The sequence below is a fragment of the Dermochelys coriacea genome, chromosome 10 (genome assembly GCF_009764565.3).
Source record: "Dermochelys coriacea isolate rDerCor1 chromosome 10, rDerCor1.pri.v4, whole genome shotgun sequence".
NCBI lineage: Eukaryota > Metazoa > Chordata > Testudines > Dermochelyidae > Dermochelys > Dermochelys coriacea.
The window spans coordinates 85893932-85920832 of record NC_050077.1 but is presented as its reverse complement, the minus strand read 5'-3'; the positions used below and the strand labels follow the sequence as shown (position 1 = coordinate 85920832).

At 44.9% G+C, this 26901-nt stretch overlaps 1 protein-coding gene across 22 annotated transcripts in view; it reads right to left on the bottom strand.

Moving 5' to 3' along the window:
- Nucleotides 1–26901, bottom strand: part of PPIP5K1 (diphosphoinositol pentakisphosphate kinase 1) — a 216118-nt gene that overhangs the window by 167184 nt on the left and 22033 nt on the right. For all 22 annotated transcript variants that reach the window (XM_043494215.1, XM_043494218.1, XM_043494213.1 and 19 more), the window contains 9 exons: nucleotides 25307–25393; nucleotides 24735–24810; nucleotides 24021–24130; nucleotides 22973–23058; nucleotides 22373–22501; nucleotides 10652–10773; nucleotides 9227–9409; nucleotides 3424–3565; nucleotides 788–1011 (listed from right to left, as the gene is read on the bottom strand). In XM_043494215.1, coding sequence (XP_043350150.1) covers nucleotides 788–1011; nucleotides 3424–3565; nucleotides 9227–9409; nucleotides 10652–10773; nucleotides 22373–22501; nucleotides 22973–23058; nucleotides 24021–24130; nucleotides 24735–24810; nucleotides 25307–25393 — 1159 coding nt within the window. The remainder of the gene's footprint in view (nucleotides 1–787; nucleotides 1012–3423; nucleotides 3566–9226; nucleotides 9410–10651; nucleotides 10774–22372; nucleotides 22502–22972; nucleotides 23059–24020; nucleotides 24131–24734; nucleotides 24811–25306; nucleotides 25394–26901) is intronic.

The window sequence follows — 26901 nt, the reverse complement described above, 5'->3', positions numbered from 1 at the left end:
GGACTTATCCAGGGATCTTAAATCGGGAGCAGATCCTTAACTTGATAGCCAGACTTAATCAACTGGGCCTGAAGAGCCTTTCCACCAGCTGGGGTCTGAGGCAGCCTTCCCCTCTCTGCAGGCCAATCCTGTACATTGACACTGGACTTGTACATGGGCTAACCTTAGCTTAGCAGGCCTGAAGAGTCTCCCTTGACAGTGAGGTTGTGAGGGAGCCTACCCTCCTGCTCGTGGTAGTCCAGAGGAAGCCCATGCCTGATGGACATCTCATCTTCTTCACTTTTCATTTAAGAAATCAGATTAGTTGGCTGATAATTTAACTATAAACAAAATTTGCCCCTAAATGGCAAAAGAAAAAAATCCAACAAGATAAGCACGCGGAACACTGTGTATGATCTAAGCTTTCTGCACCTTCAGTGCTTAGAAGGAACTGTAAGGTAGTTAGGGCTACTTACCTTAGCCAGAAAGGTTCCAAGGCTAGGAAAAGAGGGCAAGGAAGAAACAAGCTGACCCAGTGGACAATGCTCTCTAGAAGATATGGGTGGCTTGCAGAGTAGCTGCCTTGCTCCCACAAGTGATAAAATGCAGAAGAAGTAGGAACGACTCAATACAGTGAAATCTTCTTATAAACACCAACCAATCACTTCCTGGTTTTTGCTCACACAGTGGGGAAACCTAACACGGGCCTGAAGACACATCCCTTTGTGAGACCCATGCTCGACACTTCCACTATTGAGAGCGAGCGCCACTCCTAGGAGAGAGGGGAAAGAGTCGAGCCAGACTGTACCTGGGGTATGATCACATCTGCCAAGGCTTTGGAGACTTTGAAGAGTTCAGCAGTGCCCTCCAGCTTCAGAGTGCAATTGTGTTGTACATCATATTTGATGCAGTCATAGATATCAGGGATCTTGCTGATGTCATAGCGTCCATTCTTCATGCGGAAATCTCTCTCCAACTTGCTCCAGCGTTGCAGCATCAACTCCAAAGTCTCACTGTGGTACAGCTGCAGGTCTAAAGAGCAGCAAGAACAAAACAAATATGTTTTAAAAAAGGAGAACAGAGGCTCTCTCTACACTGTTTGAAAACCTGCAGTACAGAGTCTCAGAGCCGGGGCTACAGGCTCAGGCTTGTACTAAAAAGAGCCCTGTAGACGTCCATACTTGGGCTGGAGAAACACACCCATGACCCCAGGCTTCAGAGCCTGAGCTCCAGCCTGAGCCCAGATGTTTACACAGCTCTTTTTAGTGCCTTAGCAGGAGCCTGAGAGCTACAAACCCAGGCTCCGAGACTCACTGCTGCAGGTTTTAAAGTGCAGTGTAGACATACTAAAAGCAGGTCCTGAAGCATGATAGAATAGTCAGCCTATCTTCGATACCTGGTAATTATTCAACAATCAATTTTTATGCTCCTGGAGGACAATAGGGTTATAAGCAATAGCCAGCATGGATTTGTCAAGAATAAACTATGCCAAACCAACCCAATTTCCTTCTTTGAAAGGATTATGACCTGGTGGGGGGAAGAGAACCAGTAGACAGGATGTATCTTGATTTTAGTAAGGCTTTTGTCACAGTCACACATGACATTCTCATAAGCAAACTAGGGAAATGTGGTCTAGATGAAATTACTATGAGGTGGGTGCACAACTGGTTGAAAGACCGTACTCATAAAGCAGTTATCAAATCAGTCATAGTCAAACTGGGAGGGTGGTGAAGCACTGGAATGGGTTACCGAGGGAGGTGGTGGAATCTCCATCCTTAGAGGTTTTTAAGGCCCGGCTTACAAAGCCTTGGCTGGGATGATTTAGTTGGTGTTGGTCCTGCTTTGAGCAGGGGATTGGACTAGATGACCTCCTGAGGTCTCTTCCAACCCTAATATTCTATGATGTATCTAGTGGGATCCCACAGGGTTCAGTCCTGGGTAGGTACTATTCAATATTTTAATTAATTACTTGGATAATGGAGTGGAGAGTATGCTTATAAAGTCTGCAGATGACACCAAGCTGGGAGGGGTTGCAAGCACTTTGGAGGACAGGATCAGAATTCAAAACAACCTTAACAAATTGGAGAACTGGTCTGAAATCAATAAAATGAAACCACCAAAGTACTTTACTTAAGGAAAAAAAAAAATCCAACCAAATGCACAACTACAAAATGAGAAATAACTGGCTAGGTGGTAGTACTGCTGAAAAGAATCAGGGCCGGGGGGGCGGGGGAGGATGAGGGTTCTAGCAGATCACAAATTAAACACAAGTCAAAAATGTGAAGCAGTTGCAAAACAGGCTAATATCACTCTAAGGTGTATTAAACATAACTGACATATGCAATCATAAAAGAGGTAACTGTCCTGCTCTACTTGGTACTGGTGAGGTCTCATTTGGAGTAGTGTGTCCATTCTGGGCACCACACTTTAGGAAGAGGTGGACAAAATGGAGAGACTACAAAATAGAGCAACAAAAATGATAAAAGATTTAGAGATCCTGATTTATGAGAAAAAGTTAAAACAGCAAGTACGTTTAGTCTTGAGAAAAGAAGACTGAGGGGGGACCTGATAAGTCTCCAAATATGATAATGGCTCTTATAAAGGAGGACTGGGATCATTTGTTCTGCATGTCCACTAAAAGGTAGGACAAGAAGAAATAGGCTTAATCTGCAACAAGGGAAATTTAGATTAGATATTAGGAAAATCTCTCGCTTAAACAATAGTTAAGCTCCGGAATAAGGCTTCCGATGGCGGTTGTGGAATCTCCCTCATTGGAGGTTTTTAAGAACAGGTTGGACATACACCTGTCAGGGCTGGTCTAGGTTTACTTGGTCCTGCCTCAGTGCAGTGGGCTGGACTTGATGACTTTGAGGTCACTTCCAGCCCCATATTGCTATGATTCTATGTTCACACCCAGGCTACTCTTATTTGAGTTTCAACTGACAAGATTGCACGTGTTTCCAATAACTGGGATTCCAGCCGGGAAATGAAAAATACAGAAAGACCTACAGCCTCATAGCAAATACCACAAATGGGCTAGGAAAACCCAGTCACACCCAAGAAGTCTGCATTGCTAACAGTAATCACTAACACCTTGAACACAGAGCAATCCGGCTCCTTGGCATTACAGCTTTCCAGAACATGGTTCAAAATAGAATGGGAGCTTCCAGATTAACAGCATGAAGACCAGACTCGATATATATAATTTTAAAGAACTGGAGCTTTCTACCATGCTTTCGAAGGCTCCTCCACCGGAGCTGAACTATGCTGCTCAGCTGAGTCCAACTGCTCCCTTCATGCATTAGCCAAGCCTCTCTCCAAGTGTGCGTTTTCTAGGCCTCTTTACTGCAGACACATATTTATACAGCTCAGAGCTCTTGCTTGCACAGACCAATCTAGAGGGTTCTGCTCTGGACAACCCTCTTCCCAAGCCCAGCTGCTCACCTGCAGATTTGGGATCTTCCAGACGTTTGCATATCTGGGAAGTGAGGTTCTCGATCAGGGCAAACACCTTGTCACAGATCTCTACTGGGTTCTGGATGAAAGTCATGGAGTTGACCAGCGAGATGCTGCCTGTAGGTGCTAACTGCAGAGTAAAGAGAACACAAAAAGGTTAGTGTCTATGCATATAGAGAGTACAGAGCATCCAGCCCAGCCCCAGCAATTAAGCTTCTGGAAATGGTGTGCAACTGACAAACTAATCCTACACACCCACCACCAACAGCATACGCTTCCGTGACCCTCCAAGACACACCTGGCCTGTCGGCAAAAGTCTCTCTCTATGGTACAGCAGAGACCTTCCAAGAGGAGCTAGGTGGTATTCATAGGTGAGAGGCGGTCATAAATATAAAGGGAAGGGTAAACACCTTTAAATCCCTCCTGGCCAGAGGAAAAACCCTTTCATCTGTAAAGGGTTAAGAAGCTAGGATAACCTCGCTGGCACCTGACCAAAATGACCAATGAGGAGACAAGATACTTTCAAAGCTGCGGGGAGGGGGGGAACAAAGGGTTTTCTCCATGTGTTGCTTTTTGTCGGGACCAGAGCAGGAACGCAGGTCAGAACTCCTATAAAGAGTTAATAAGCAATCTAGTTAGATATGCATTAGATTCTGTTTTGTTTAAATGGCAGATAAAATAAGTTGTGCTGAATGGAATGTATATTCCCGTTTTTGTGTCTTTTTGTAACTTAAGGTTTTGCCTAGAGGGATTCTCTATGTTTTGAATGTGACTATCCTGTAAGGTATTTACCATCCTGATTTTACAGAGGTGATTGTTATTTTTTCTTTAATTAAAATTCTTCTTTTAAGAACCTGATTGCTTTTTCATTGTTCTTAAAATCCAAGGGTTTGGGTCTGTGTTCACCTATGCAAATTGGTGAGGATTTGTATCAAGCCTTCCCCAGGAAAGGGGGTGTAGGGCTTGGGGGGATTTTGGGGGAGAAAGACTATTCCAAGTGGGCTCTTTCCCTGTTATTTGTTAGACACTTGGTGGTGGCAGCAATAAGGTCCAGGGACAAAAGGTAAAATAATTTGTACCTTGGGGAAGTTTTAACCTAAGCTAGTAAAAATAAGCTTAGGGAGTTTTTCCATGCAGGTCCCCACATCTGTACCCTAGAGTTCAGAGTGGGGAAGCAACTTTGACAGAAGCCATTTCCTTTTCTCTACTGGGTCTTGGCTTCTTCCATTTTGAGATCTCAGGTTACAAGAGAAAAACGTTTGGGGGACCCTCCCCCAGTCTAGTTGTAAGAAAAGGAATAGTGGTCATAACCTCTAGGATCTGTCCCTGATCCCCACGTTGAGTACCATGCTTTATTCCCAGGGCATCAGATGCTGATGAGGGCAAGTGTTGCCAGGTGCTTCATTAGTACAGAGGAGTCTGGGTCCTGTCAACGTACATGGAGTGGGCTGGATCCAGGCTTGATTATTTTACTTCCCATGCACAGAAGCCATGACTGCTCCAAGTAGACCTGTGAGGAAGAGGCCCGATGCTTGTGTGGGAAGGAAGTCCCCTTCACCTCAGAGAGGAAGAGGCCAACAAAGGCATACAACCAACTTGGCCTCACATTAAACACCAAGAAAACTAATACACTCCAACAGGCTCCATATCACCAGGATCCTGCTCCCATAATTCAGATCAATCGAGACCCTGGAGACTGTCGAGCTGCTGAGGTAAAGTAAGTGCTATCTGTAGCAGAAAGCCAACACCGACAAGAAAATTCACCACCACCCTCAATGTGCCAGTGCTGCTTTAGAAAACGTGTCTACGAAGATTGTGACATCAAGAATCAAGCCAAGCTTCTCGTGTACCAGGCTGTTATCCCTGCTCTCTTGTACGGTGCCAAAACTAAGGTCATGTACAGTAGACATGACGGTGCCAAAACTAAGGTCATGTACAGTAGACTCAAGAGTCTTGAAGGATACCATCAACGGTGCCTCTGCAAGATCTTCCAAACCAAGTGGGATGCCCAACACACCAACATCAGTGTTCAGTCCCAAGGCAAAACCTCCAGCATTGAAGCTATGATCATTCACCACCAACTCTGTTGGGCTGAATGCCCAATGAACGTTCTTTGAATGCCACAAAATTGACTCCCGAAGCAGGTCATGTTCTCACAATTGAGCCATGGCCAATTGATATGGGGGGGCGGGGGAAGCACTTCAAAGACACCCTCAAAATTAACATGAAGAAGTGCAATATTGACAACTCTTGGGATGCCCTTGACTAACCAAAATGAAAAAAGATCCCAGTATTTTGAGATCAACGGAGACAACAGGAAACAGGAAAGGAAAGAACGTGGCACAGCCTGACTCTATGATCCAGATCCGCCCCTTCCACTGGGAAATGAATGTCTCAATTGAGACAAGATCTATGGATCTCAGATCGGTCTCATCAAACACCTGCGGATGCACCAGTGATAACTGGCTATCATTTTATGGTACCCTGACCCAATTTAACCCCGACTCCGCTACTGTCTCCTGACCACAAGTGAATAACTGACCAGTGTACACAAGCCACCTGTGGCCCGGCCCTGATAAGATGTGTATGCACATGTGACATATGGCAGTGAGGGGGGAATCACTGCATTTAGGCCACCACCATCACTAAGATAAAACACTGTCAGAATCCTGTCTCTGCCCTTCTGGGACATGGGCAATGACATGCAGAATAAGATTCAAGAGTCAGATTTTAAGGCCAGAAGAGAATTATGATAATCTACTTGGAGCACCCCCATAACAGAGGCCAGAGAATTTCACCCTGTGGTCCCTGCATCAGCCTATAATTCTGGCTAACAGATCCTTTAGAAAAAGATATCTGGTCTTAATTCAAAAAGAATCGAAGTGATGGAGAAACCACCATATCACCCAGCAAGTTGTTCAATTGTTAATTACTCTGACTGTTGACAATTTACACCCTTATTTCTAGTCTGAATTCCTCTAGCTTCAGCTTCCAGCCACTGGATTGGGATATGCCTTTGTCTGCCACATTGAAGAGTCCTCTACTATCACGAGCCTTTTCCCCGGGCAGTTACTTGAAGATAGTGATCACACCATCAAAAACCTTCTCTTGGAAAAACTAAATAAATAGATTGAGCTTATTTTAGTTTCTCACTGTAAGCAGGTTTTCCAGACCTCAAATCATTCTGAACCTCTCCAATTTATCATCAACATCCTTTTTAAAGTGTTGACACCAGAACTGGACACAGTGATCTTTAATGGTCTGCATATAGGGGTAACAGCACCTCACCTACTTGATATTCTCTTGCTTATGCATCCAAAGGATTGCGTTTGTTCTCTTAACCAGTGCAAGGCCCTGGAAATTCATGTCCAGCTGGTATCCACTAGGACCTAAAGTCCCTTTCAGAGTCACTGCTTTCCAAAATACTCCCCATTCCCAGAAGCATGACCCACTACATTCTTTGTTCCTACATGTGTAACTTTTACATTTAGATGTACTAAAATGCATGCTGTTCAAAGAAGCCCAGCTTACCACGATTCAGATCCCTCTGTAGAATTGACCCCACCATTATTTACCTTTCCACCAATTTCTGTGACCCCTGCAAACTTTACCAGTAATTATTTTATACTTTCTGCTAGATCACAGGTAAAGATAGCGATTAGCACTGAGTAAAGAACAGATCCGAGGGACCCCACAGAATGGGTCCCCATTTACAATTTCTTTTTGAGATGTAGGAGACAAATTTTGAACCCATTTAATATGGGCTACATTGGTTCTGTACAGTGTTAATCTTTTAATCATGTCACATGGGACTAAGCCAAGTGCCTTACGGAAGTCTAAGTATATTATCTCAAAACTATTACCTTTGTCAACCAGACTTGTAAGCTCATTAGAAAGCGATATTGGGTTAGCTACTTCCCATAAAATCATGTTGACTGGAATTAACTAACTAATTCTTCACTGATTACATCCCGTATCGGCCTTTCCACATTTTGCCTGGCTCAATGTTAGGCTGTCTGAACTAGAACCACTCAGTTCATCCTTTTTAATACTGGCACATTAGGTTTTTCCAGATTCAGCAAGATCTGGGATGGCTCAGTCCCAGACTGACGTGTCATTAGAGGAGGTTTTGAAACAAAATTGATAAATTAAATAAGTCACCAAGACCAGATGGTATTTACCCAAGCGTTCTGAAGGAACTCAAATGTGAAACTGCAGAACTATTAACTGTGGTTTGTAACCTATCATTTAAATCAAATGTACCAAATGACTGCAGGATAGTTCACGTGACCCCAATTTTTAAACAGGGCTTTAGAGGTGATCCCAGCAGTTACAGGCTGGTAAGCCTGACTTCAGTACCAGGCAAACTGGTTGAAACTATAGTAAAGAACAGAATTGTCAGACATATACATCAACATAAATTTGTTGGGGAACAGTCAACATGTTTTTTGTAAAAGGAAATCATACCTCACCAATCTACTAGAATTCTCTGAGGGGGGTCAACAAGCATGTGGACAAGGGGGATCTAGTGGATATAGTGTACTTAGATTTTCAGAAAGCCTTTGACAAGGTCCATCACCAAAGGCTCTTAAGCAAAGTAAGCGGTCATGAGATAAGAGAAGGTCCTCTTGTAGATCAGTAACTGGTGAAAAAAAGATAGGAAACAAAGGGCAGGAATACATAGTCAGTTTTCAGAATGGAGAGAGGTAAATAGTGGTGTCCCCCAGGAGTCTGTACTGGGAAAAGTACTATTCAACATATTTTTAAGCAATCTGGAAAATGGGGTAAACTGAGGTGGCAAAATTTGCAGATGATACAAAACTACTCAAGATAGTTAAGTCTCAGACTGAAGAATTACAAAGGGATCTCAAAAACCTGGGTGAGTGGACAACAAAATGGCAGATGAAATTCAATGTTGATAAATGCAAATGCACAGTGGAAAACATAATCCTTACATATAAAATGATGGGGTCTAAACAAGCTGTTACCATTCAAGAGAGCTCTTGGAGTCATTGTGGAGAGTTCTCTGAAACCATCTGCTCAAATGTGCGACAGCCATCAAAAAAGCTATCAGAATATTGGGAATGATTCAGAAAAGGATCGATAATAAGACAGAAAATATATTGCCTCTATATAAATCTGTGGTACACCCATCTTGAATACTGCGTGCAGATGTGGTCGCCCCATCTCAAAAAATATATATTGGAATTGGAAAAGGTTCAGAAAAGGGCAACAAAAGCGATTAGGGGTATGGAACAGCTTCTGTATAATTAGAATGGGATTTTTCAGCTTGGAAAAGAGATGACTAAGGGGGGAATACGATAGAGACCTATAAAATCATGACTGGTGTAAATAAGGAATTGTTATTTACTCCTTCTCATAACACAAGAGCTAGGGGTCACCAAATGAAATTAATAGGCAGCAGATTTAAAAACAAACAAAAGTATTTCTTCAGACACCATATAGTTAACCTGTGGAACTCTTTGCCAGACGATGCTGTGAAGGCCAAGACCATAACAAGGTTCAAAAAAAAAAAAAAAAAAAAAAAAAAACCACTAGATAAATTCATGGAGGATAGGTCCATCAATGGCTATTATCCAGGATGGCCAGGGATGGTATCCCTGGCCTCAGTTTGCCAGAAGCTGGGAATGGGTGACAGGGGATGGACCACTTGATGATTACCTGTTCTGTTCATTCCCTCTGGGGCACCTGACATTGGCCATGGTTGGAAGACAGCTTACTGGGCTAGATGGATCTTTGGTCTGACTCAGTATGGCCGTTCTTATGTTACCTTTTCATAATCCTCCTCGCAGAACTTGGCATCCTTCTGCATGATTTCATGCAGCCGTGCCTTCACTCTGTGCTGGCAGCTGCTGAGGGAGTCGCTATCACTGTCCAACAGCCCATTCATATTGGCACTTTTTACCATTTGCACCAAGATGGGGGTTAGCTCTCCCTCCAGAGCCAGGAGACCCTAGAGCAGAACAGGAGAGGATTTCAGCTCAGTGGAACACAAGCCAGCACACTTTCTAGCAAATTTCATGACTAGTTTCTCCTTCAAGTCACCAAATGAAATCCTAGCTGCTGAGGATGGTTTTAACAGTGTTTAGGAAAGTGCCAAAGAACTGTTGTTGGTTTTGGCTGGAGCAGTCCTTGGCTGCCTAATGCACCCTTGAGTCACTGACTTCTAAAGGGGTGGAATCATTTATACAATGAAAGCTCCTTGCAAATCAGATTCCAGAAGACACTAGGATTTCCCATTTGTCTGCATGGTATCCACAGACACTCCCAACCTGATCCCTACCCCACACTGTCATTTGGAACATTTCACTGCCCATTTACAACCAAGTGGTTACCAGAGACACAAACCTTAAACTAGGGGTGGCCAAACTTACTGAGTCTCCAAGCCTCGTATGAAAATCTTCAGAAGTTCGAGAGCTGGGGCATGCCTGCCGGGGCTCGGGGCTTCAGTCCCCACAGGAAGTGCCCGCTGGGGTTTGGGGCTTCAGCAGGAGTGGGGCTAAAGCCTCAAGCTCTGGCAGACTCTCTCTGTGGGGCTGAAGCCCTGAGATCAGAAGCCCCTAACCCCACCACCCTGCCACAGGGCAGAACCCCCAAGCTCCCGCCCAATCTGGTAAGCAGAGAATGGAGGGAGGGGCTCCGTGAGTCGCATTTTAATGTAAAAAAGCCACATGCAGCTCATGAGCCACAGCTGGCCATCCTGCCTTAAACTAAGCGGTCCTCTGAGAAATAACCTTCTAAGCAACAAATACCTAGAAGCATACAAATGGCTCTGGCATCATGCACACCCAGGATACCAGATGAATAACTCCGCCAGGGATCTGACTGATTCATTACCAGGCTTCAACTACTGATCCAGTGCTGTCAAATGCAGCAGAAATATGAGGGTCATATTGCATTGCCAGTGCTGCCCCATGCAAATGTACAGTCTCTGTGAAGTGTGGACAGTCTCAGACACCCCCATTAGAACAGCAAAGGGGTTACCCACAGGAGAGTTCACCCTGCATATCACCTGGGCCTGCTTTAAAAGGAAAATCATTATTAAGACCTATCTAGTTGAGTTTTGTAGCAGCACCAGATGGTGTAGATCCTTTGCTGCTGGCCATCAGCACTACAGCCAAGAACCACCTCTGGGTTATCTGGGCCGCAGCAGACATGGCTGTGAACTGCGCAGATGCCATAAGAGAGGAGTCACCTTTGCAAAAGCTGCTGCCGTCATCTGAACCCTGCCCTCATCTGAAGCATAGATCTTGAGGTCATGACGGTAGGTGCTATGCAGTCTGAGCAGGCCACACCCTGGGAAGCCAGCATAGTCACCTGGAACAGAGAGCAGAGACTCAAACACAACTTTCAAATACCAACAGCTGTCAGCTGCTAGGATCTGTCGGAGTTAAATGCACCTCCAAAATTCTACTCCTTTAGGGAACAGATACATTCAAGTGAGCTGTAGCTCACGAAAGCTTATGCTCTAATAAATTTTTTAGTCTCTAAGGTGCCACAAGTAGTCCTTTTCTTTTTGCGAATACAGACTAACACGGCTGCTACTCTGAAACCTGTCATTCCTGAGACAGTGACAGTTCTCTGCAAAGTTCAGTCACATACACACTTACTCAGTCTTTGGGTTTGCACAGAATGCAGCTGTGATAGGGAAGGCCCTGGCACAGGCTGAAAAAACAGGCTAAGAGTTCTACTGATCCACTGCAGGATGGGACCAATCCATGTAGTCCTAGCTGGACTGGGCCAGGGAGCAGAGAAAATCATATCCAGGAAGGGTTGGCGTCAACAAGTTACTGCTATTAGAGTGGGTCCTTTTAGTGAGGCGCAGGGGCCTCCCACTGAGCCAAAGGGGGAGGAATGACCACAAACCCACTACAGCCCTTAATTACTTGAAGGGAACAAACCCCTGAGTCAATGATTAGGGGCTAAAGAAGACACCTGGATACTCAGAGCCATTCCTATTGACAGCCCATTACAAGCCCCTGAACGACAAACTTCAGGGTCAGTTTACCCAGTGTCATCAGGGGAGCACCCGTCTCTACCAGAGCCTCAGAGGGTCGGGGGGGGGGGTGGAAATCACACACTGTATGACTAGAGTTGCAAATAAAATCTTCTCTTCCTGGGTCTGGTTTATTAACAGACTAAATTAACTTCTATTTACATTACAAACCCCTTTCTGTCCATGCATGTCCTCCGTCTTCCACAGCCCTCTTTCTAGGGACAGTGACCAGTCATTACTAAAGCTGCGAGTCTGTCATGGAAGTCAAGGATTCCATTACTTTCCGTGACTTCTACAGTGGCTGGTGCTAGCTCCAGGACGGTGCAAGCTGGGCAGCCCCAGGGCCAGTAGCAGCAGTTTGGGTGTATGGGAGGGGGCTCAGGGCTAGGGGCAGGGGTTGGGGAATGCTTACCTTGGGGTGGGGGGGCCCCCCAGCTCCCACTAGCATGAACCCCCGCAGCTCCTAGATGGCAGAGGGGTCTCCATGTCGCGCACTGCCTGCAGACCCACTCCCATTGGCTGCAGTTCCCAGCCAATGGTTGCTGCGGCAGCCAGCACTTGTGGCGGGAGCAGTGGAGCCTCTGCCGCCTAGGAGCTGCAGGGATGTGGAGACAAGTAGGAAGCCTCTGCCAAACTCCCCCCACCGGTACCAGCAGGGGTCCCAGGCCACACGCCACAGCCCAGCTCCCCGCTCCTCCAGCATCTGCTGTAGAACGGATAAATGAAATTGTTCATAAGAAAAGTTTTATGAATGAAACAACATCCATTCATAAAATCGGTCACCCCAATAACTAGCTAATTGACAATTAAGATGCTTATTAAGAGCCATAGCTGTTCAGCCAGCTGCCCTTGTAAATTTCACTTTCAATCCAATTGCTGCTTAAATCACTGAAACTTGCACTATTTCAACATTATAACTTCTGCTCACTGTTTGCCATTCATTATACTTGTCCATATTGTAACAAACTCCATTTTAAAATGCTCACTCCATTTTGTAAAAGCCTGCTGCAACCTTCATTTTGCAAAACACTGATGTAATCTTATTAGTTTAGATGTGCGAATGAGGTATGTATGGATGATGGAATCAACCTCAAGCCCCAGCCCGTCCTGATGAAATAAAGTGTAAACACCAAAGGCTGTAGATGCAGACAACAGCCCTGACAAAAAGGTACAATTGAAGGAACATCAAAGCCAGGTCCCAGGCTGAAAGTCATGTCTGCCATTGATGGGTGATCGATCACACCGAACCCAGAGGCAGTGTGACACAGCAAGACCTATAGACTCTTGATTCAAACTAAAGCCTACAAAAACGATGGCTGAGATGGAAGACTTTGGAGGGTAACGTTCTGCTGCCAACATGGAGCGGCATCCTAGTGCATGCCCGACAGAGATCCAGCCCGGCTTTCCTGGCCAGTTAGCCACCACGAGCTACGATCCCAAGCCACGAACTCAAGCTACGTTCAGGAGTGGTAACTATCCAGCAGCTGTAGAACGTGTGTGTGGGGGGGGGGGGGGGGGGGAGGAGATGTATGAGCTAGTGGTTATAGATCAAATTGTTATCAAAATAAACGTGGCATCTTTGCCTTGTTCCCTAAAACGATCCTGTGTAGTTTTGTCTGCATGACACCACAGGGGTCCTGTCCCACCCCCCCACCCCCAAGCACCCGTGTCCTTCTGGCCAAGTTTTAGTCAGGGCAGGTATTTTTAGTAAAAAAAAAAAAAAAAAAAAAAAAAGTCATGGACGGGTCACAGGCCCATGAATTTTTGTTTACGGCCCATGACCTGTCCATGACTTTTACTAAAAATACTCGTGACTAAAACATAGCCGTAGTCATTACATCTCTTGGCTTCAGGGGCCCACCATAGCACCAGGCAGTCCCTGCCCCTCTCACCAGCTTCTGACCATATACACACTCAGACTCCACACCCAGGTCCTTGCCAGCAGAAACTTAAGTGCCACTGCTGTTCCCGGCAGGTCTCACAGTGGAGAGACAACCTGCTCTCCCCCAGGTCTCATTTTGAGTACACAACAGGACCTAGCTTTTATTTTTTTCCCCCCCTCTTCTCCCTGCAGGGCTTGCTCTCTACCTACTCGTGTAATTACACACATTTCCTAGGGACTACACATCAGAAAGCCTTTTCTTAAAGGAGACAAGACTGTTACAGGATGAGAGGCAGAGAAGAGATGCCGGAATTAGTTACGTACTCTAGTTGCACCAGCATAGCCCTTATTGTCTCCAGGTTTGTCTGACTCCCACTGGTTTCCATTATACTGTAAACTGCAGCACTATGTATATTTACAGACTTCATAAACTACAGTAGCGAAGCAGCAAGGCTCTTGGAAACAGCATGCAAGCCTGCACATCAGAACAAGAATGGCAAACATCTCACTGTGCAGGCACATGAAGATACCTTGTGCACACAAAGCTGGAGCCAGCCAGTCCGAAGTCAAGCATTTTTAATGGACTCTCAGAGTTTAAGGCCAGAAGGGACCATTAGATCATCAAGTCTCACTTCCTGTATATATCTGAAGCCACCCCTGCATGGAACCCAATAACTTGTGCTTGATGAAAGTATCTTCCAGAAATGTACCAGTCTTGATTTGAAAAAATCAAGACACAGAGAAACATAGAAGAGTAAGACTGGAAGAGATCTTGAGAGATCATCTAGTCCAGTCCCCTGTACTCCAGACAGGGCTATGTAATAACTAGACCATCCCCAACATGTATTTGTCTAACCTGTTTTTAAAAAGCCTCCAATGACTGAGATGCCACAATTTGTTCCAGTGCTTAACTACCCTGACTGTTAGGAAATTTTTCCTAATGTCCAACCTAAACCACCCTTGCTGCAATTTAAGCCCATTGCTTCTTGTCCTAGCCTCAGAGGTTAAGAAAAACAATTTTTCTCCCTCCTCCTTGTAACAATCTTTTATATACTTGAAAACGGTTGCCATGTCCCCTCTCAGTCTCCTCTTCTCCACAACAAACCAACCCAATTTTTTCAAGCTTCCGTCATAGGTCAGGTCTTCTATAGCTTTAATCGTTTTTGTTGCTCTTCTCTGGACTTTCTTCAATTTGTCCACATTGTTTCTGAAATGTGGCACCCAGAACTCCAGTTGAGACCTTATCAGCACAGAGTAGAGCGGAAGAATTACTTCTCATGACTTGCTTACAAGACTTCTGATAACACATCCCAGTATTAGGTTTGCTTTTTTTGCAACAGCGTTACTCTGTTGATTCATATTTAGCTTGTGATCCACTATGACCCGCAGGTCCCTTTCCGCAGAACTCCTTCCTAGGCAGTCATTTCCCATTGTGTACATGTACAACTGATTGTTCCTTCGCAAGTGGAGTACTTTGCATTTGTCCTTATTGAATTTCATCCTATTTACTTCAGACCATTTCTCCAGATCATTTTAAAATTTTAATCCTATCCTCCAAAGTACTTGCAACCCCTCCCAGCTTGGTATCGTCCGCAAACTTTATACGTTTTAAAAAAGGCTCCAGAGGCAATCCTGGAAATTACAGGCTGGTAAACCTAACTTCATTAGGTTGAAACTATAGTAAAGAACAGAATTATCAAACATACAGATGAACATGATTTGTTGGGAGGGGGTGAACATGGTTTTTGTAAAGGAAAATCATGCCTCACAAGTCTATTACAATTCTTTGAGGGGGTCAACAAGCATGTGGACTAGGGACATCCAGTGAATATAGTGTACTTAGATTTTCAGAAAGCCTGTGACAAAGTCCCTCACCAAAGGCTGTTAAGCATAGTAAGCAGTCATGGGATAAGAGGGAAGATCCTCTCATGGATCAGTAAGAGGTTAAAAGACAGGAAACAAACGGTAGAAATAAATAGTCAGTTTTCAGAACGGATCTCTCAGGGATCTGTACTGCGGCCAGTGCTGTTCAACATATTCATAAATGATCTGGAAAAAGGGGTAAATAGTGAGGTGGCAAAATTTGCAAATAATACAATACTACTCAAGATAGTTAAATCCAAAGCAAACTATGAAGAGCTACAAAGGGATCTCACAAAACTTGATTAGTGGGCAACAAAATGGCAGATGAAATTCAATGTTGATAAATGAAAAGTAATACACACCGGAAAACATAATTCTAACTATATCTATAAAATGATGGGGTCATAATTAGCTGTTACCACTTGAGAGAGATCTTGGAGTCATTGTAGATAGTTCTCTGAAAACATCCATTCAATGTGCAGCAGCAGGCAAAAAAAGCTAACAGAATGTTGGGAATCATTAACAAAGGGATAGATAATAAGACAGAAAAATATAATGTTGCCTCTATATAAATCCATGGTACACCCACATCTTGAATACAGCACCTGGTGAATGAGAGCGGTGCCGGGGTGAACCCTTTTGAGGCCCAGGAGACTGCCGGCCCCTGGGTAGGCATGCCAAGTCCTTTTTCGGTACCATGGATAGCACCACCAGAGGAGCACTCTGCACCAAGGTGCTCGGGGCCGGGTCCTGCTGCAGATAGAGGGCTGACTCCACAGGAGTTGTTTTAAATCGAATGTCCCTCTCTTTCCTAGTGCGAGGCTTGAAGGCCTTGCAGATCTTGCACTTGTCTGACTGATGGGCTTCTCCCAGATGCTGAAGGCAGGAGTCGTGGGGGTCGCCCGTGGGCATAGACTTGAAGCAGCAGCTACAGGGTTCGAAGCCCTGGAGCCCTGCGGGGCACGCGTTGGAGGGGAATTCCCCTCAACCACTAATGACTACAATTAAAAACTAAGAACGATTAGCTAACAATGGGTAACTATACACAAAGATAAGTAGAAGAGCTAGGGATTAGTGGGACACTTGCTAGCAAGGGACCACTGTTCCAGCAACTGTCACTGGCGGTAAGGAGGAACTGTGGGGGAGGGGGGGGGGTCGAGTCGGCAGGGTCGTATATAGAGCACCATATCGGCGCCACTGCAGGGGGCTCCACAGCCGACCTGATGGGTAGCTGCTAGGGAAAAAGTTTCCAACAGCCATGCACTCACACACACACACACACACTCTACCTACCTACCTACTTGGAATTGATATGAGCATGCACTTGAAGAAGAAAGGAAGTATTTCTTCTCACAGTGCAGTCAACCTGTGGAACTCTTTGCCAGAAGAAGACTCTTTGCCATTGTGAAGACCAAGACTATAACAGCGTTCAAAAGAACAACTAGATAAGTTCATGGAGGGTAAATCCATAGCTATTAGCCAGAATGGGCAGGGATGCAAAACCATACTCAGAAGTGTCCCCTAAACTCTGTTGCCATTAGTTGGGAATGGGTGACAGGTATGGATCACTTGATGATTAAGTGTTCTGTTCATTCTCTCTGAAGCACCTGACTTTGGCTGCTGTTGGAAGACAGGATACTGGGCTAGATGGACCTTTGGTCTGACCCAGTATGGCCATTTTTATGTTCTTATGTTAAGTGTATTCTCTATGCCATTTTCTAAATCACTGATGGAGATTGAACAGAAACAGAGCAGAACCAATCCCTGCTGGACCCCACTCAATATGCCCTTCAAGTTTATCAGTGGTTCATAGTCAATTACCCTCTGGGAACAATTTTCCAACCATTTATGAACCCACCTTATCCACTACTTCCCCCTTGACACTTTGTTCCAATGGCTAATCACCTTCACTACTAAACAAAAATGGTCTGATTTCTCATTTGAATTTGTCTGGCTTCAGCTTCCAGACACTGGTTCTTGTTCTGCCTTTCTTGGTTACATTAAAGAACCCTGTAGATCAAGTCACCTCTCAGTCTTCTTTTTGATAAGCTAAACAGAATGAGCTCCTTAAGTCTCACTATAGGCCATTTTCTCCAGCCATCAAATCATTTTTGTGGCTCTCTTCTACACGTCCACCAATTTTTCCATTATTCTTTTTAAATTGTGGATACCGGAACTAAATGCAGTGTTCCAGTATCAGTCTCACCAAAGTCTATATACAAATGTAAAAATCACCCAAGGTTGGGGTTCCTTTCACACCAAGGCAAACCAAACCAGCCAGAGAGAGAGAGGACTTTAGTTTTACCCCACTGGCTAATCATAAAAGTCATACAAGCAACTACCTTATACACTCCAGTTTCTCTGCATCACACCAGTACCACTCGTTATGTGGATGAATGGTTATGAAAACCAATATCCCAGTAAAAGAAAAAAAAGGTTCTCTTGATCCTAAAGCCCCAGACCAATATACAAGTTAGATCTTACCCACAGATCATCCTGTTGACAATCCTTTAGAATCTAAAATCTAAAGGTTTATTTATAAAAAGAAATATAGTTGAGAGCTATAACTGATTAAATGAAATCAACTACATACAATAATGACAAAGTTATTGGTTCAGGCTTGTAGCAGTGATAGAATAAACTGCAGGTTCAAATCAAGTCTCTGGAGTACATCCACAGCTGGGATGGGTCATTCAGTCCTTTGCTATAAACTGAAGTGCTGAACAAAGTTCCTCCAGAGGCAAGAAACAGGATTGAAGACAAAATGGAGGAGATGCAGCAGCCTTTTATATCCTCTGCCCTGTGGACGATCAGAGCAGCAAGATAGAGCCTGGAGTCACATGGGCAAGCCACATGTCCATGCATGGCTCTGTTCTTAAAAGGCAGATGCCATTGTTTACCTGTTAGTTTGAACGTTCCCAGGAAAGCTCAGATGTGGATTGGCCTCTCCCAAAGTTCACTGTCAGCTAAGTGTTTCTTGATTGGGCACTTTCTAAGAATAGTCCCTTCTCAAGAAGCTGACCTTCACTGAGGCTACTTAGAATCAAAACTCATTGATATACAAGTACGTAGCCAATATTCATAACTTCAGCTACAAAAATGATACACCCATACAGATAGCATAATCATAATCAGCAAATTATAACCTCTCCATAGACACCTTACACAACAACCTTTGTACAATATTTGCTGTAAATATATAACAGCATTTGCAACAATTATTTATATGGTCACAGTAACGTCACACCCCAATGCAAAATTGATGCAGGAAGGGATGACACAAACATCACTGACTGCATCCCAAGAGCTCCCCATTCTTGGTTCTGTCTCACTACAGCTAGTATTTGGATATAACAGAAATGGTTTATCAAAACCATGTTCAATAGCATGATTGAATCCTTTTATAAACTCAAGGTAAAACTTGAGTAGACTAATATTGGATTGGATCTGCTCTTGCAGCATGGTTCCTGTATGTCTATGTGATCTTGCCAAGAGCTACAGAACATAGCTACTTTATCTACACAAACTCTGGCAAGTGTTTGGAACCCAATGAATATTGACTCAATGTAGATATTAAATGTTGTTCATAATACAGGAATCTTGGCATTTAGCTGTGAAAGCAATATGGTGGTGTGCCTCGGTTTCCCCTCTCATATAGCACATTAGGTTTGGAATGTCTTTTCTCCTGTGAAAAGTTCCAAGACTGTTTACAGGCACTAACTGAAACACCAGCATTACAAGGCCTTTTAACATGCGTTTTTATGCATCTTCCAAAAGATTAGGCACATTGTACATTCTTACAGTTCTTGGTAACAGCAATACATTAGTTACAAAATTTACCATTAGCAATAGCCACAAATCCATTGCAAGTGTCCATTTACAATCATTTTTGTCATGCCATATCTTTGGCTCAATACCATTCGTGTTTTGGCATTTTAGGGTTAATCTGTGGCTTCCTTTGCCAAATTAAGTTTTCTTTTTTCTCCTTGTCCTGTAGGATCAAACCCTGATTTCTCTTGCTTAACAGAATTTACTGGCTGATTGGGTGTGCTTTTTGTGCTAACAGCTATTAGCAAGTATCAGAGGGGTAACCGTGTTCATCTGGATCTGTAAAAGCAGCAGAGTCCTGTGGCACCTTATAGACTTTAGGCCTGGTCTACACTTAGCGGGGGCGGGGGGGGAGGGGGAGAAATCTATCTAAGATACGCAACTTCAGCTACCAGAATAGCGTAGCTGAAGTCGACGTACCTTAGATCGACTTAGAATCACTTACTTTGTGTCCTCATGGCCGCTCCCCCGTCAACTCCGCTTCCACCTGTCACCGTGGTGGAATTCCGGAGTCAACGGCAGAGCGATCGGGGATCGATTTATCACATCTACGCTAGATGCGATAAATCGATCCCCGATAGATTGATCACTACCCGCCAATCCCGCGGGTAGGGTAGAAATGGCCTAACAGACGTATTGGAGCATAAGCTTTCGTGGGTTTAGTCTACAAGGTGCCACAGGACTCTCTGCAGCTATTAGCAAGTCTTTCCTCTTCCTGTCAGTCAGTCAGGTAATTTGCATCAACACAAACACGAGCTTTTAAATTCTCAGCTGCTACCAATTTCAAGGCTGGACTGTGTCTTAAAGAGATACCACACAAATCCAAAGACCTTGAGAGAGAGAGTTTGGTTGCTCTTCCCTACATCCTTAAGCATTCAGCCATAAAACTGTTCTGCTCTGAAACACTAGTAACCAAATCTGTCCTTAGACCCTGAAGCACAGGCTGCTCACTTAAAGAATTAGCATGGAGACATTCCTGTTCCAACACCATTGTCTTTCCAACAAGCTGGCCAAACACAGCCACTTGACCATAGGGCTGTTTAAATTCCTTAATAGCTTTTACTTCATCTGAGATCGTCTTAAAGCTATCCACATGGGATCTTTCAAAAGGAAAAAAAAATGTCAATGGATCCATTCACAACAGAAAATTTCTGGCGGTTAGGAACTGAAACTTCCTTGATCAAATTACTTTTACACCCTTCAGTTACAGCAAACTGCTTGCACAGATATCAGATAACCTTTCCATAGACACCTTACACGACAACCTTTGTACAATATTTGCTGCAAATATATAACAGTGCTTGCAACAATGATCTATATGGTCACAGGTTATGACAATAACATCACACTAACCTAGACCTCCCCCACTGCAACTTGAGACCATTGCTGCTTTTCTGTCATCTACCACCACTGAGAACAGCCAAGCTCCATCCTCTTTAAAACCCCCTTCAGGTACTTGAAGGCTGATATCAAATCCCACCTCACTCTTCTCTTCTGCAGACTAAACAAGCCCAGTTCCCTCAACGTCTCCTCATAATTCACGTGCCCCAGCCCTTTCATTGCCCTCCGCTGGACTCTCCAATTTGTCCACATCCTTTCTGTAGTGGGGAGCCCAAAATTGGATGCAATACTCCAGATGTGGCCTCACCAGTGCCGAATAGAGGGGAATAATCACTTCCCTCAATCTGCTGGTAATGCTCTTACTAATGCAGCCCAATATGCCATTAGCCTTCTTGGCAACAAGGGCACACTTGACTCATATCCAGCTTCTCATCCACTGTAATCCCCAGGTCCTTTTCTGCAGAACTGCTGCTTAGCCAGTTGGTCCTCAGCCTGTAGCAGTGCATAGGATTCTTCTGTCCTAAGTGCAGGATTCTGCACTTGTCCTTGTTGAACCTCATCAGATTTCTTTTGGCCCAATCCTCCAATTTGTCTAGGTCACTCTGGACCCTATCCCTACCCTCCAGCATATCTTCCTCTCCCCCAAGCTTAGTATCACCTGTACCCTCAGCAAATTCACAATTCATCCCATTATCCAGATCATTAATAAAGATGTTGAACTGGCCCCAGGACTGAACCCTGGGGCACTCTACTTGATACCAGCCACCAATTAGACACTGAGCAGTTGATCACTGCCTGTTGAGCCGGACAATCTAGCCAGTTTTCTATCCACCTTATAGTCCTTTCATCCAATCCATATTTTTTTTTTAACTTGCTGGCAAGAATAATGTGAGAGACTGTATTGGGACATTGGGAACTTATATTCAGTTGCTTGTCCAGTGTGACCCCTCAATCCTTTTCAGAGTCATTGCTTTCTAGAATATAGACCCAACTCTGCAGGCATGATCTGCATTCCTTGCTCCCAGATGTATAACTTTGTATTTGGTTGTATTTAAGTGCATTTTCATTGAATGATACCAAGCTATCCGGACAGCTTTTGTGACTGTCCTATTATTATTGACCACACCACCAATCTGTGTCATCCACAAAGTTTTATCAGCAGTGTTTCCAGAAGTATTGATGGAAAAGTTGACTTCCACCAATTCCTACAGCATTCCATTAGAAATACCCCCACTTGATGATGATTTCCCCATTGACCACCACTTTTTGACATCTGTCACTCAGTTCTTAATCCATTTAGTGTGTGTTCTATGAATGCTACATACTGCTAATTTTTCAAATCAGAATGTTGTGTGGTACAAAGTCTTGTATCTATCCAGTTACCTTTATTAACCAAACTTGCACTATCAAAGACTGAAATCAGAGGTTTGTTTGACAAGACCTATTCTCTATAAAACTAGGTTGATTGGCATTAATTATATTCCTAGTCTACTTCTTCAATAATGGTAACTAGCCTATAGTCACCCAGGTCATCCCACTTTCCCTTTTTTCTCTAATTGGCACATTAGCACTCTTCCAGTCTTCTGGAATTTTCCCAGTATTCCAAGATTTATTGGAAGTTCACATCAGCAGGTTAGAGATCTCCTCAGCCAACTCTTTTAGGACTCTTGGGTGCAAGTTCTCAAGACCTGCTGGATTTTAAAACATTTATCCCTAGTAGATGTTGTTTAACATCCTCCTCTGTTACAATGGACTGGAAAGTAGTTAGTCATCCTCATGTGACACAACCACATCATCCTTCTTCTTTCCAAACACAGAACAGAAATAGTTGCTGAATTAAAGCAGTGGTGCAGCCCTGAGCCACATATGCTACTAGAGCCTAATCAAGATAAAGTATTCAGATGCATGCATGCATCCAGTCACCAATGGTGATTAGCAGGCTATGTGTGGCCTCTGTGTACAGCCAGAGACCAGAACTGATGAGCAGCACAAGAGGGAAAGCTCACCTTGGCCTCCAGGGTACATACAGCGAAAGGCCCGACCAAGCTCTTCTGCCTGGACCCTTCCTGCTGGGGTCAGCTCTCCACCCCATTTCAGCACCAGTAGCAGAGATTGGGAGGGCTCCTTACGGGCATCTAAAACAGATAAACAGGCAGTCACCATACTGTAAAATAGGGGCACAAGCTCCAGAGACCAGGTGGCCTACAGCGCAGTGGCAGAGGAGTCTCAGCATGGGCATGATTTCAGTGGGTGCTGGATCAACGAGAGCCTGTCTAATGGACTTCAGTGAGTGCATGATTAGGAGGCTCTGGATTTTGGGGACATAAGGGTCAAATTTCCAGTCTTAATGACAGAAGTTAAAGACAGAGCATGTGAACGCCAATCCGCCCCAAGGGATGGGGGTATGGTATAAAGCATTCACGCGTTAGCTCCACTAGGCCTTGCCATAGTGGCAGATGAGGCATGCATTCGTCCTTCTGACCAGCACTCTGCTCAGTTCCCACCACCCCAAAGGTGCAGTCCAAGCTGGGGTGACAGAGTAGCATACAGGTACTGAGCCCCAGGGATTAGAACCAGTCAGAGGGAGTGTGTGTGGGCTTTTTAACCTTCATCTTCACTGGAAGCTTTTGGGTATCCACGAGGCAGGTAGGTTAGCTGCACCTTGCGGTTAATGCCAGAGAAATGTCCGTACCTGTCAAAAAGGGAGAGAAATCAATATCCTGGCCCCATAGCCAGGGACATTCAAGCTCCCTGCAATGCCCTTCTTACAGTCCTTGGACGTGCTCATTTCCTGGCAGCACCACTAAGTGGCCAAGTTATGCACTGGTGCTCTACATCTGTGACCCAGCATACAAAGCTGGCAGGTTTGCCTGCTGCCTCATTTAACAAAATGGTCTGAAAACAGAAGACTTTTTTGGACTCAGAAATTAAGAGTCTTTGAAGCCCTCTGGACACTAATTTCTATCTATACCTTTGACAGATAAATACAAGGTCCCATAGTTCTGCCTCCTAGGCCCAAACAAGGTGAAATCTGGTCTACTTATTAGATTTGGGCTTCTGCATGTTAGGAGGTGCCATAAGACCACCATGTCACCTGTTATGTTGGCCCCATAGGCTATTCTGGATTTGGCCTTGTTTGCCTCGCAGAGGTACCTGATTCACCAGGCCCACATCAAGGTTTCAGTTTTCCTTTTGTTGCACTCTTGGTGCTAGAACAACCTCACTGAGCAAAGCTACCTCCATTCCATTTGCAGATCTCTAGACAGAGGACATTATATGCACAAGTGCTGTACATCAAGGGGATGATTTTTCCTTTTCTCCAGCAGTGGAAGTTCCCTATTGTCACAAGAGCATTGCTAGGTCAGGGTGCTGGGCCTTTCTACACGAAAGCCAGGAGACGACATGCTTACAGTGCCCAAAAAATAAGAAGTGGTGCTTGAGTTTCAGAGCAAGCCTCACTGGTGTCATCCTCCAGATACTGCTGCCTACAAGGAGGCTACAGCCTCTCTCACCCCTAGGGGACTGGCCAGGCAGGACATGACCAGTACACAGTGCTTCAGTAACTCGTCTTCCTTCTGTAGCTGCACTATTATCTGCCAGGGAGTAGGTAGCCCTAACATGAGCTTCCAGCTCACGTAACTTGCTCTTACTCACATTTCCAGGACAGTTTTTAGTTGCTCCAGTTTGGACTTCCTCTCCTCGATCTCACAGTCATTGTGAGTTCCCAACTCTACCACTAGCAGGCGTGCAATATCCAGCACTTCCTGTCAGGGATAACAAGCACCATCTATCATGTACCCAGAAAGCTTGCACCCCCTACCCTTCCAGTGCCCCAAGGCTATGGACACCCAGCCCCACAGTCACCCACTCTCCTTCCAGTGACCCAGGGAGGATAGGCACTCAGATAGCATGCACCTAGCCCCATGGCCGCTCACATCATTGAAACGGTTTCCCACATTCATCTGTGGGGACATTTTTATTGTCCAAGACACAGCTTTAGCTGGGATAAGTTAGGACCAGTTCTGGTTTCTTCCACTTTCAGGTTGCAGCTCTGTCCTGCTCAGAAACAAACACAAGCCTTCAATTCCTCCAGTTGTCAAAGTTTGAGGCGCTCTCTCACCAAGACAGCACCGCGATGGGAGAGCAGCAGGACTGACATTATTGTGATTCTACAGCAGTTCATCTTTCCTCAGGTTCTTGCCCATGAGCAGTTCCTGCTGGAAGCTAGTGACATGACCTGCTGTGTATGTGATGGGGAGAGTGCTCAGGTAGTGCTCCTCCCATTGACCATCCCCACGTAAAGCTTTCTCTGGGATCCAGATCACCCAGGTCTTCTGTACAGTGACCCCAGGGAGATCTTCCCCTCACCTGCAGCTGCTCTGGTTTCTTCAGCTTCAGCTTCCCCGTCTTGTAGCCATCGTATTTCTCAAATAATTCGAAGAACCTAAACAGACAGACAGACCTAGTCAGATTTTCAGTTCTTCTCATGCCAATAGGATGGTCATCCCTACATACCCAGCTATGCCTCTTTAGTGAGAGCTGGCATGTCTACAGACTCATTCCTGCCCCGAGAATTTCCAGGAAAACAGGTGCTTTCAGCCTGTACTAGGAGAAGGAAAGAGTAGCCAATGGTTTCTCTCCTTGACAGGGGCCCTTCCCTTTGCAAGTGCCAGCAGAAATTCCAAAATCTTGGAATCTACTTCGAACAAGCCTTCATCCCGAGCTGCCCTCTCCCAGTGCTTGCATGGAAAATGCAGGAGCTTCCTGGGGCAGGCTAGATTGACTGAGTGAAAGGTATTAGCTCTGAATGGAGCGAGAGAAAGCACCACTTCCCATGCAGTGGGCTCTCATGCTTGGTCCATGACCTCAGCAGCTAAGCCCTCTACCTATAATTTCTCTTGACTGCAAGAGTCCATACCCCTTCTGCTGCACCCCATTACCTAGAGTGCTTAACCTCCATCTTCATCTTCTGCTTGGGGGTGCGGTCTCCATGCCGTATCACTGCAATAACACAGCGCAGCTCCATCCTAGCGTGGGAGAAACCAAAAAGCATACGCCGTCAGGAGACAGCACCCTTTCCATATATTCCTCCGTTTCCCATTCCAACACCTACACCAACACCAACACAAGGAGACAGATCCCAGTCTCGTGGAAACCCCTTTCGCCCCCATGATCTCAGAAGTCTGCTTCAGTATTAGAAATCCTACATCAGATCTGGGAGAATCCCCATCATCAGATGCGGTAACCCCAACCCAGACTGGCACACAAGTTCAGAGCCTGCAGGATAGGAGTCAAAATGCTACAGCCACATTAACACCACAGCAGACAGAGTCACAGAATTCACAAGTTGATGTGCAAGCATGAAGCAGCAGGAGATTCTGGTGGCGTGAGCTGGGCCAGATGTTAGGGCAGCTGTAGGAACAGGACTTTGGACTGTGCCAAACTGCTTTCAGGAAGTGCACAATCCCACTTTGGGAACACAGGAATGGCCAGACTGGACCAGACCACTGAGATACCGGCCTCTGCCTTTGGCCAGGACCAAACGGAAAAACCATGCACCAGGCAGTTCTGGGACAGCCTGCCCCAGAGCCAGTTTCCTCTGATCCCCATTAGTTAGGCCAGCTTATGTCCAGAAGCAGGAGCGATGACATTGCTTCCAAAACTTTTCAATAATTACCACAGTAACTCTGGCTGTGCTTATCCATATAAATGGCCAGTCTTTTTTTTGAGTCCTATGCAGCACTTTGCCACAATATGCAATTGTGGCACTGAATTCTAAAGGCTGTCTTGTGTGAAAAAAATATTTCCTTTCATCAACTTCAGATTTGCCACCTTTCAATTTCATTGACTGTTCTCGACAACCTTTCCCAGAATACAAGAATAAGAGAAGTTCCTGTTCTACCTTCTCCAGATCAGTCATTATTTTGTATATTTTTATCCTACCCTCCTATTTGTCTCCTCTCTAAGGTAATCAATTCCAATCTTCTCTCTCTCTTCACAGGACAGTTTTGTCAGGCGCCTGTTCATCATCACCCCTCTCTACACTCTATCTATTTCTGGTACAACCTTTTTACGACAGGGTGACCAGAACTGACCACAGTATTCTAAATGAAGACATCTCACAGATTATATAATGGCATCATGATACTTTCACCATATTGTTATCCATCCCATTTCCTCAGTATCCTACCAGGTTTGTTTTGACTGCAGCTGCACACTGAGCAGGGGGCTCACGCAGCTGTCACCATGACACCCATGTCCCTTCCCTGAGTGGATATCGTTACTTTAGAACCCTTGAAGACATACGAGTGGTTCATATTATTCCTCCAATGTGCATTAGTTTGCATTTCTCAACACTCAATTTCATCCTTCATTGTGCTGCCCTCCCCTAGCTTGGTTAGGTCTCTCTAGTGCCTTACAGTCTCTGTGTTCTGCACAGACCCAAATGCTTGGAGGGAAAGCACAATGCTCAGGGGGAGCATGGCAATCCTTGGCTACCCATGGGGGCACCCTTTGCTGGAGCTAACAGATACTC